The sequence below is a fragment of the Leptonychotes weddellii genome, chromosome 9 (genome assembly GCF_054177405.1).
Source record: "Leptonychotes weddellii isolate Sample4059 chromosome 9, ASM5417740v2, whole genome shotgun sequence".
Lineage (NCBI taxonomy): Eukaryota > Metazoa > Chordata > Mammalia > Carnivora > Phocidae > Leptonychotes > Leptonychotes weddellii.
In genome coordinates this window covers 1,056,950-1,068,657 of record NC_138377.1, presented here as the reverse complement: position 1 = coordinate 1,068,657, position 11,708 = coordinate 1,056,950, and the positions used below count along the sequence as shown (strand labels likewise).

The window sequence follows — 11,708 nt, the reverse complement described above, 5'->3', positions numbered from 1 at the left end:
GTTTGGCTATTGTGGACATTGCTGCCATGAACATTGAGGTGCATATGGCCCTTCTTTTCACTACATCTGTGCCTTTGGGGTAAATACCCAGTAGTGCAATTGCTGGGTCATAGGGTAGCTCTATTTTTAATTTTTGAGGAACTGCCACACTTGTTTTCCAATGTGGCTGTATCAACTTGCATTCCCACCAACAGTGTAGGAGGGTTCCCCTTTCTCCACAACCTCTCCAACATTTGTTATTTTCTTGCCTTGTCAATTTTTGTCATTCTAACTGGTGTAAGGTGGTATCTCAGTGTGGTTTTGGCACAAGAACAGACACATAGACCAGTGGAACAGAATAGAGATCCCAGATATGGACCCTCATCTCTAGATGAGAATCTTCGACAAAGCAGGAAAAAATATGCAGTGGAAAAAAGTTTCTTCAATAAATGGTGCTGGGCAAATTGGACAGCTGTATAACAGAAGAATGAAACTCAACCATTCTCTTACTCCATGCACAAAGATAAACTCAAAATGGCTGAAAGTCAGGAATCCATCAAAATCCTAGAGGAGAACATAGGCAGTAACCTCTTTGACATTGGCCACAGCAGCTTCTTTCAAGACACGTCTCCAAAGGCAAGAGGAAAAAAGAGAAAACGGAACTTTTGGGACTTCATCAAGATAAAAAGCTTCTGCACAGCAAAGGAAACAGTCAACAAAACAAAGAGGCAACCCACAGAATGGGAGAAAGTATTTGCAAATGACACTACAGACAAAGGGCTGATACCCAAGATCTATAAAGAACTTCTCAAACTCAACACCCAAAAAAAATAAGTCAAAAAATGGGCAGAAGACATGAACAGACACATCTCCAAAGAAGATGTACAGATGGCTAACAGACACGAAAAAATGTTCATCATCATTAGCCATCAGGGAAATTCTACCAAACATTTAAAGAAGAATTAATACCTATTCTTCTGAAGCTGTTTCAAAAAGTAGAAATGGAAGGAAAACTTCCAAACTCTTTCTATGAGGCCAGCATTACCTTGATCCCAAAACCAGACAAAGACCCCACCAAAAAGAATTACAGAGCAATATCCCTGATGAATATAGATGCAGAAATTCTCACCAAGATACTAGCCAGCGGGATCCAACAGTACATTAAAAGGATTAATCACCACAACCAAGTGGGATTTATTCCTGGGATGCAAGGGTGGTTCAACATCTGCAAATCAGTGTGATACACTATGTAAATAAAAGACAAGAACCATATGATCCTCTCAATAGATGCAGAAAAAGCATTTGACAAAGTATAGCATCTTGATTAAAATTCTTCACAGTGTAGGGATAGAAGAAACATACCTCAATATCATAAAAGTCATATTTGAAAAGCCCACAGTGAATATCATTCTCAGTGGGGAAAAACTGAGAGCTTTCCCCCTAAGGTCAGGAACACACCAGGGATGGATGCCCACTCTCACCACTGTTTGTTCAACATAGTACTAGAAGTCCTAGCCTTAGCAATCAGACAACAAAAAGAAATAAAAGCCATCTAAATAGGCAGAGAAGTCAAACTCTCACTCCTTGCAGATGACATGATACTCTATATGAAAGACCCAAAATACTCCACCCCAAAATTGCTAGAACTCATACAGGAATTCAGCAAAGTGGCAGGGTATAAAATCAGTGCGCAGAAATCAGATGCATTTATATACACTAATAATGAGGCAGAAGGAAGAGAAATTAAGGAGTTGATCCCATTTACAATTGCACCAAAAACCATAAGATAGCTGGGAATAAACCTAACCAAAGAGGGAAAGGATCTGTACTCAGAAAACTAGAGAACACTCATGAAAGAAATTGAGGAAGACACAAATAAATGGAAAAAAACGTTCTATGCTCATGGATTGGAGGAAGAAATATTGTGAAAATGTCTATGCTACCCAAAGCAATCTATACATTCAGTGCAACCCCTATCAAAATACCATCAACTTTTTTCTCAGAGCTAGAGCAAATAATCTTAAAATTTGTATGGAACCAGAAAAGATCCCGAGTAGCCAAAGTAATGTTGAAAAAGGAAACCAAAGGGTGGCATCACAATCCGACTTCAAGCTCTGTTACAAAGCTGTAATCATCTTGGGGCGCCTGGGTGGCTCAGTTGGTTACGCTACTGCCTTCGGCTCAGGTCATGATCCTGGAGTCCCGGGATCGAGTCCCGCATCGGGCTCCCTGCTCGGCAGGGAGTCTGCTTCTCCCTCTGATCCTCCCCCTCTCATGCTCTCTGTCTCCCATTCTCTCTCTCAGATAAATTAAAAAAAAAAAAAAAAATCTTTAAAAAAAAAAAAAGCTGTAATCATCTTGTTCTCATTTAAACAGAACCGAGTCTCTTTCATCTTAAAAATCTCCCTCGTTAAGTCCCATGTTTCTCACAGCTTTTGCCAAGCTTTGTCAAAGCACCCAGTGTTTTCTCTGCCTCACGTTCATTGTGGCCTGGCCCCCAGTGCCCCTGCTCGGAGATGGCATTTGCCAGAATCACTGGGGACCTCCTTTAAGTCAAGAGCCCACAGCCCTGAACTTACCTTGACCTTTCTGTAATATTCAACACTGTTGGCCACTTTGATTTTCTTGGAAGTCATCTTACCCTTGGGGCCAGTGTTGCCCTTCTGGTCCTTCTGTTGTCAACTGTGACTTTTCAACAACCTTTGAAGAGTCCTTTTCATTATTTTCAACTGTTTTTTTTAATTTAATTTAATTTTTTTTAAAGATTTTATTTATTTGACAGAGAGAGGGACACAGCAAGAGAGGGAACACAAGCAGGGGGAGAGGGAGAAGCAGGCTTCCCGCCGAGCAGGAAGCCTGATGCGGGGCTCGATCCCAGGACCTTGGGATCATGACCTGAGCTGAAGACAGACACTTAATCATCTGAGCCACCCAGGCGCCCCTGTTTGTTTTTTTGTCTTAAAGATTTTATTTATTTATTTGACAGAGACACAGCCAGAGAGGGAACACAGGCAGGGGGAGTGGGAGAGGGAGAAGCAGGCCTCCCGCTGAGCAGGGAGCCCGATGCGGGGCTTGATCCCAGGACCCTGGGATCATGACCTGAGCCGAAGGCAGACGCTCAACGACTGAGCCACCCAGGCGCCCCATCCTGTTTTTTGTTTTTTTTTTTTAAACAGACCCACCCCACCCATAGAAAAGTACATAAAAGGTAACTGTGCACTCCGATGAGTCTGTGGAGGGAGCCTCCATGACCTGCAGCCTAAGTCCCGACGTCGAGCGTGGCCCAGCCTGCAGCTCCCCGTGCCCCTCTACCCCTCCGCCCTGCAGCGGGGCTTTTGGGACCTCCCATTTCCAGGTGTGCAGTGATCATGTAAAGGGATGGTGAGGAAGGTGTGAGGCAGGTGGAAATTCCCTTCTTGCTCCCTCTGGGTGCCCGGCTGCCTTGTCCATTGGTTTTCGACCATTTGCAGTGCCCATTCTCACACACCTCTCGCTCTCCTCCTGGGCATAGCTGACTGGCCTGGGCAAGGCTGGTTTGTGGTGTGGTGGCAGACGTGTGGGGCCCTGGCCTCCGCGTGGGGCAGAAACACTGGAGCTTCTGCCCCTCCCTGTTGACAGGGTCCTCCACCAGTGGGACAGGTGTCCCCACCTCCCCCAGTGTGAATAAAAGTGCTTCGCTCCACATTTCTGTCCCTGTCCCTCTGTGTTGTTTTTGTCCGAGCTTTCCATCTGACAGAATCTGCTTGTGTGCTCTGACCACACTGTGCCATCCAGGAAAGCAGAGGCCTTGTCTCTTGATTGCCTCTGACTCTTGCACGTGGAGGGGACAAGTTCAACAGTGGATTGGTAGGTCCATGACGAACTTACTTATATTTCCTTTGTTACCTGTGTGAAGTCTGCTTGTAGAGAGCGTGGCTGTGCTCGGTATCTTAGCACAGTGTTTAAACAATATTCTTTGGCCTTGGCTTCTACAACTCTGTGAATACTTTTGAATTGATGGCATGTCTTTTCTGTGGTTTGTGTGTAGGAAAACAGTTCTAGATGGATCTGAATGCCACATTGGAGTCTGAAAATTATACTTTTTTTCTATTTCTATTTCGTACAATTGTGTTACGCTTATTATTTGGATAAAATAGAATATGATTTCAGGTAAAGGTTGAACAACAGGAATGGATTTATTAGGCATGTTTCTTCACAATTACTGATGATTAGTAAAAGTCAGTTTTTCATACGTTAATAGGATTGTAATAATAATGAAAAATGGTTTATTACTATTTGACTCAATTTACTCTAAAAATTGGAAAAAAAATTTGCATTTGTGGCTAAGTTCTTACCACCTGTAGACTTCTGATGTGTCCTTCACAAAGTCAAATACAATGCCTTGAACATAGTACTTGATAAGTAAAATGATTAAATAAACAAAAAAAAGCCTTCTTACTCTTGGTGCAAGAAAACCCAATATGGCTATGAAATAGATTTTGTGCAAATTATGTCGTATCTGTTGTGCTGGATATTGTAGAGAGCATCTTTTTTTTATTTTTTAAAAAGATTTTATTTATTTGAGAGAGACACAGTGAGAGAGGGAACAGAAGCAGGGAGAGTGGGAGAGGGAGAAGGAGGCTTCCCGCGGAGCAGGGAGCCCGATGCGGGGCTCGATCCCAGGACCCTGGGATGATGACCTGAGCCGAAGGCAGACGCTTAACGACTGAGCCACCCAGGCGCCCCACCCCCCCTTTTTTTTTTTTTTAAAGATGTAGAGAGAGTCTTTTTTTTTAAGAGTTTATTTATTTATTTGACAGAGAGAGACACAGCGAGAGAGGAAACACAAGCAGGGGGAGTGGGAGAGGGAGAAGCAGGCTTCCCGCGGAGCAGGGAGCCTGATGCGGGGTTCGATCCCAGGACCCTGGGATCATGACTTGAGCCGAAGGCAGACGCTTAACGACTGAGCCATCCAGGCGCCCCTAAAGATGTAGAGAGAGTCTTATGTAGTGGTGGCTTTAGCCCCACGAAGCTGTCAGCTCCAACCAGTGATGGCCGCTCCATCCGGGGTTTGCTGCTGTGGTTGACCCCCAGCATTCTGCAGACCTGCCTGGAGGGTGGTTTTAAATTAGTTGTGCTCAGTTGGGGTTTGTTTTATTTATTTATTTATTTTTATTTTTTTAAATTTTATTTATTTATTTGACAGAGAGAGACACAGCGAGAGAGGGAACACAAGCAGGGGGAGTGGTAGAGGGAGAAGCAGGCTTCCCACGGAGCGGGGAGCCCGATGTGGGCCTCGATCCCAGAACCCTGGGATCATGACCTGAGCCGAAGGCAGACGCTTAACGACTGAGCCACCCAGGTGCCCCTTGGGGTTTGTTTTAATACACAATATGGAAAGAGCTGAGATGTTCATCAACAGCTGAATGGATAAAGATTGGGTGTATAGATACAATGGAATACTACTCAGCCATCAGAAAGGATGAATACTTACCATTTACATCAGCGTGGGTGGAACTAGAGGGTATTGTGCTGAGTGAAGTAAGTCAGAGAAAGAGAATTATCATGATTTCACAGATATGTGGAATTCAAGAAACAAAACAGGATCATAGGGGAAGAAGAGGATCATAGGGGAAGGGAGGGAGAAATAAAATAAGGTGAAATCAGAGAGGGAGACAAACCGTAAGAGACTCTCTTTCTTTTTAAAGATTTTATTTATTTGACAAGAGAGAGCACAAGCAGGGGGAGCAGCAGAGGGAGAGGGAGAAGCAGGCTCCCTATTGAGCAAGGAGCCTGACATGGGGCTCGATCCCAGGACCCTGGGATCATGACCCGAGCCGAAGGCAGACGCTCAACCGACTGAGCCACCCGGGTGCCCCCATAAGAGACTCTTTTTTTTATTTTTTAAAGATTTTATTTTATTTTATTTTATTTTGACAGAGAGAGACGCAGTGAGAGAGGGAACATAAGCAGGGGGAGTGGGAAAGGGAGAAGCAGGCTTCCCGCCGAGCAGGGAGCCCAATGCGGGGCTCATTCCCAGGACCCTGGGATCCCGACTTGATCCGAAGGCAGGCGCTTAAGGACAGCCACCCAGGTGCTCCACCATAAGAGACTCTCAATCACAGGAAACAAACTGAGGGTTGCTGGAGGGGAGGTGGGTGGGGGGATGATGGGGTAACTGGGTGATGGGCATTAGGGAGGGCATGTGATGTAATGAGCACTGGGTGTTATATGACTGATGAATCACTAAATTCTACCTCTGAAACTAGTAATACAGTATTTGTTAATTAATTGAACTTAAATAAAAAAATAAAAGTAGTCTAGTGACCTCCTAAACCTTGGCAGATAGATGACACGGTTATATTCAAACTGTAAGTTGGCAGATGTACATGGGATATTAGCTGTTCCTGGTCCTTGTGATTATGATGGTGTTGACGTAACAGGACTTGTTGAGGTAGATGCTTCACAGAGGGGCAGACCGCTGGTGCTGGGATCAGAAACTCCTCTGGGTTCCATACACATTTGGAGCAACTTAATTCTGCCTGCAAACTAGATTGCCAGAAGGACATTTCCCTTCTGTATGTTTGGCTCCTGAGTCCATCCTTGCTCCAGTAACGGGGTCAGGGATGTGTACTAGGACATCCCATGGATGTTGGGAGCCTTGAGTAGAGCTTGACACTCAGCAAGTGTTCACATCTTGGGTGAAGATGATAGTCTTTCTCTCGGGGGTATTTGTTACCGGGATACACTAAAGAGAGTCGCCCTTCCAGCCCCAGAACCCCCTTGTAGTCGTGTTCGGATATACCAGCTTTTTCTTTTACTGTGTCTAGCTCCCCCCTTGTGTCCTGGAGGAGCCAGTGATTCCTAAGGACATATATGAAGTTGCCGTCTCCCTGATCCAGATGTTCGATGACTTGGACGTGAAGGAGAGAGGGTAAGAAACACTCTGCCTGGCAGTGTGCTTGAAGTATGATTTTTAAAAATGTGGTATTCATTTAGACACTTTTTAGTGTTTTTATAATGTTAAGATATAACTGTAGATACTTTTTCCAGTAGTCATTGTATATATTTTAAAACAGTGTTAGTACATTGCAATTTTTTTTTTACTGAACATTTCCACTTTAGTTAAAACCAAGTACAGTTTTAAGACTGGCAGTTTTAAAAGCCAGAAATCACAGCCTGAAGAGAGAGTGGTTTCCAGACGTACTGAGTCCTGTCACTCCTAGTCTGAGGCAAAATGGAAGGGACCAGGCTAGGAGAAGCAGTTGAGAGCCTTTCTTTGCCTTCGTTTGTGTTTGTCAGGAAGATATGCTCCTGACTCACAGCAGGCTCCTTTGTCATCCAGTCTTTCGCTCTATGTTTAGCTGGACCTTTGAAACCAGGAACCTATTTTCCCTTAGGAACAACTTCAGGTTATAAGTGGTGGTTAGAGTCTGTAATTTAAAAAATGTACTGCTTTCTGAACCTTTCTGTGCTCATTGTACTACAGTTCCTACATAGAGTTTATCTGTCATAGCGATGGACACCGAGGACGTAGAGTCCCCCTCCTCACGACAGCCAGAGTGTGAGTGTGGGTAGCTGGTGGTCTTACAGGCCTGACACACCCACCTGTGCCTCTCTCCTTTTATGTTAGTTGCTAAGTGTAAATACCTGTGAAGTGTGAAGTTATTCGTGCTCTTACGTTCCTCCGGAGCATGGCCTGACAATGAGCCCGCTGTAACCCAGTCTCTTGCCCCTCCAACCTGCTTGCACTTGCCTAGTATCGTAGCTGTGTTTCTGAGCTCCCACCGATGTTTGTTATGTTTACATTATCAGTGTGTTTTGATTTACCCAATATATATCATTTTATTTACTCGTTACTTTGTCTTACATCTTAGACTTTCCTTAGATCATTTTCGTTCTTCCTAAAGTACATCTTTCTAAAGTTTTTAAGGGTCTGTTGGTAAATGTTCTTAGTTTTTATTTTGCCAAAAATGTCTTTATTTCACTCTCATTCTTTTTTTTATTTTTTAAAGATTTTATTTATTTGAGAGAGAGAATGAGAGAGAGAGAGAGCATAAGAGGGGAGAGGGTCAGAGGGAGAAGCAGACTCCCTGACGAGCAGGGAGCCCGATGCGGGACTTGATCCCGGGACCCCAGGATCATGACCTGAGCTTAACCAACTGAGCCACCCAGGCGCCCCTTTCACTCTCATTCTTGAAATAGTTTTGTTAGGTGTAAAATGTAGATGGTTCTTTCTCTCCTTATTTCTGCTTTTTCTAATTTTTTCATTTAAATAACTTTAGTGAGATGTAATTTGCATACATTAAATACAGCCATTTTTATTTTTCCTTCTGTATTTTGATGATGTTTTCCCAGAGTCTGGCTTCTCTTATTGCAGTGAGAAGTCACCTTTTGGTCTAACCCCTCCTTGTAGGAATATCTGCCTTTTGGCTCCGGCTGACTTTCATCCACGCTCTTACTCTTAGAGGAACTATGGTGTGACTTCTGCAAGCAGGTGGGAGTTACTCTTCTGTGATCTTGCTTGAGGTTCGGCGGGCTCATGGAGTGGGAACATTGGTGTCTCTGAAGCTGCCTGACAACCTTTCATCCAGTAGAGTGAGCATTCACTGATGAGCCTACCACATGGATGGTGGTCTAATGTAATCATTTGTTCTTACTGCCTGGAATTATTCTATAAAGAGGAATTTCCCTTTTATTACCCTGCTTCTTCTCTCTGTCTTTCTTTTAATATCACAGTGCACTCATAGATTTTTTTCCCTTAAAAGAGACTTTATTTTTTAGAGCGGTTTTAGGTTCACAGCAATATTGAGGAGAAAAGCCCAGAGTTCCCATATACCCGTTCCCTGACACATGCACAATGTCCCCATCTTGCACTGGAGTCCTACCTTTGTTTTAAATGACACATCGTTATCACCCACAGGCCATAGTTTACTTCAGGGTTCACTGTTGGTGTTGTACGTTTTGCGGGTTTTGACAAGCTTATGACAATGCATATCCACCATTGTGATACCGTGCAGAATAGTTTTACTGCCCTCAGATCCTCTGTGCTCTGCCTGTTCTTCCCTACCCGCCACCCCCTGTAACCCATGTCAACCTTCTTAATTTCTCCATAGCTCTGCCTTTTTTGCGGTGTCATGGAGTTGGGAATCATACATATGCAGTCTTTTCAGATGGGCTTTTCCCCCTTAGCAATATGTATGTAAGTTTCCTCCATGTGTTTTCATGGCTTGATGGCTCATTTCTTGTTAGCGCCAAACAGCATTCCTTTATCTGGATGGACTGCAGTTTATTTCTCCATTTACCTACTAAAGGACATCTTGGTTGCTTCCAGGTTTGGGCAATTTGAATAAAGCTATTGTAAATATCTCTGTGCAGATTTTGTGTGGACATGTGTTTTCAACACCTTTGGGTAAATACCAAGGAGCATGATTGCTTGATCATGAAACGCAACTATGTTTAGTTTTGTAAGAAACCACCTAATTGGGGCGCCTGGGTGCCTCAGTTGGTTAAGCATCTGCCTTCAGCTCAGGTCATGATCCTAGGGTCCTGGGATCGAGCCCGAGTTGGGCTCCTTGCTCAGCAGGAAGCCTGTTCTCCCTCTCCCTTTGCCCCTCCCCCTGCTCATTGGCACTCTCTCTTGATCTCTCAAATAAATAAATAAATAAAATCTTAAAAAACCAAACACTTAAGTGTCTTCCCCTGTGGCTGCACCATTTCACATTCCCCACAGTGAATGAACGAGAGGCCCTGTTGTTGCACATCCGCACTGACGTTTGGTTTTGCCGGAGTTCTGGATTTCGGCTGCTCCATTTTGTTTGGTTACTGTCAGAGTGTTGTTGTGAATTATGAGCTTCAGCATTATATTGTCCCCTTCTTTGTCTTGCTTAATGCTGGGGGTCTGAATTCTACTTTGTCATGTTTCAAGATTGAAACCCACCCCTACTTTTCTTTGCCTCTAAAACCTTTGCGATCCCTTTATTTTCATTCTTTTTTAAAAAAGATTTTATTTTACTTATTTATTTGAGAGTGCTCAAGCAGGGGAAGGGGCAAAGGGAGAGAGAATCTGAAGCAGACTCTATGCTGAGCACAGAGCCCGACGTGGGGCTCGATCTCAAGACTGCAGGATCATGACCTGAATTGAAACCAAGAGTTGGACGCTCAACTGACTGAGCCACCCAGGCGCCCCTCCCCATAGTCTGTTCTAGAACATTTTCATCATCTCAAAAAGAGACCATGACCTTTTTGCTCTCTTCCCTCATCCTTCCCCTTCACCCCCAGCTCTAAGTGACCACTAGTCAACTTCCTCTCTCTGTAGGACCTTCATATGAAGGGAATCTGATCTTTGGTGACTGACTTCTTTCACTTACTGTAAGTTTTCAAAGTTCATCCATGTTGCAGCATATGTCAGTATTTTATTCCTTTTTGGGGATGAATAGTACTCAGTTGTGTGGATATACCACGTTTTGGTGATCCACTTGTGCATTGTTGGTGATTTAGGTTCTCTTTCTCCTTTTGTCTTTTATGAATAATGTTGCTGTGAAAGTTTACGTGCAGGTACTTGTGTGGACATTTTTCTTGTGTATATGCGTAGGAGTGGAATTGTTGAGTCATACGGTCACTCTGTGTGTGACCATTTGAGGAAGTGCCAGACTGTTTTCCAGGGCATCAGCATCGTTTTACATTCCCACCAGCACCTTAGGAGGGTCCTGATTTCTCCACATCCTTGCCACTACTGGTTGATATCTGAACTTTGCTTGTAGCCTTCCTAGTGGCCATGAGGTGGTAGTACATTGTGGTTTTGATTTACGTTTCCCTGATGACTAATGATGCTGAACATCTTTTTATGAGCTTACTGGCCCTTTGTGTATCTTCTTTAAAGATACATGTATTTATATTTAGAGACGTAAGTCCTTTGTCCATTTTTAATTGGATTATTTTTTTATTATTGAATTTTAAGAGTTCTTTATATATTCCAGATACAAGCCCTTTACCAGATACATGATTTGCAAATTTTCTCACATTCTGCAGATTGTGTTTTTATTTTCTTGCTGGTGTCTTTTGAAGCACAGAATTTGTAATTTTGGTAAAGTCTGATTTGTCTGCTTTTTCTTTTGTTGCTCATGCTTTTTGTGACCTAGCTAAGAATCCATTGCCAAGTTCAGGCTTATGAAGATTTATCCCTGTGTTTTCTTCTAAGAGTTTTATAGTTTTGGCTCTTTCATTTAGGTCTTAGGTCTTTTTTTTTTTTTAAAGATTTTGTTTATTAGAGAAAGAAGGAGCAGGGGGAGGGGCAGAGGAAGAGGGAGAAGCAGACTCCCTGCTGAGCAGGGAGCCGGATGTGGGCCTTGATCCTGGGACTCCCAGGATCATGACCAGGATCATGACCTGAGGCGAAGGCAGACACGTAACCAACTGAGCCACCCAGGTGCCCTAGGTCTTAGGTCTTTGAATTAATTTTTATGTATGTGTAAGGTGAGAGTCCAGCTTCATTCTTTAGTGTGTCTGCTATCCATTTGTCCCAGCACTGTTGGTTAAAAGACTCTTCTTTCCCCATTGTATGGCGTTGGCACGCTTGTTGAAAATGAGTTGCGCATGGACGTATGGGTTTATTTTTAGACTCTAAATTCTATTCTGTTGATCTGTATATCTATCCTTGGGCTAGTACCACACTATCTTGATTACCATTGCTTTGAAGTAATTTTGAAATTAGGAGTGTATGGGTCTCATAACTTTATTCTTTTTTTTTT

General features: G+C 43.4%; 1 protein-coding gene across 1 annotated transcript in view; it reads left to right on the top strand.

Annotated features, from left to right (window-relative positions):
• Positions 1-7,087, top strand: part of LOC102750063 (ATP-dependent RNA helicase TDRD9-like) — a 34,262-nt gene extending 27,175 nt beyond the window's left edge. The window contains exon 7 of the mRNA XM_081829818.1: positions 6,789-7,087. Within this exon, the coding sequence (XP_081685944.1) occupies positions 6,789-6,896 (108 nt within the window). The 3' untranslated portion in view covers positions 6,897-7,087. The remainder of the gene's footprint in view (positions 1-6,788) is intronic.
• The last annotated feature ends 4,621 nt before the right edge of the window (positions 7,088-11,708 follow it).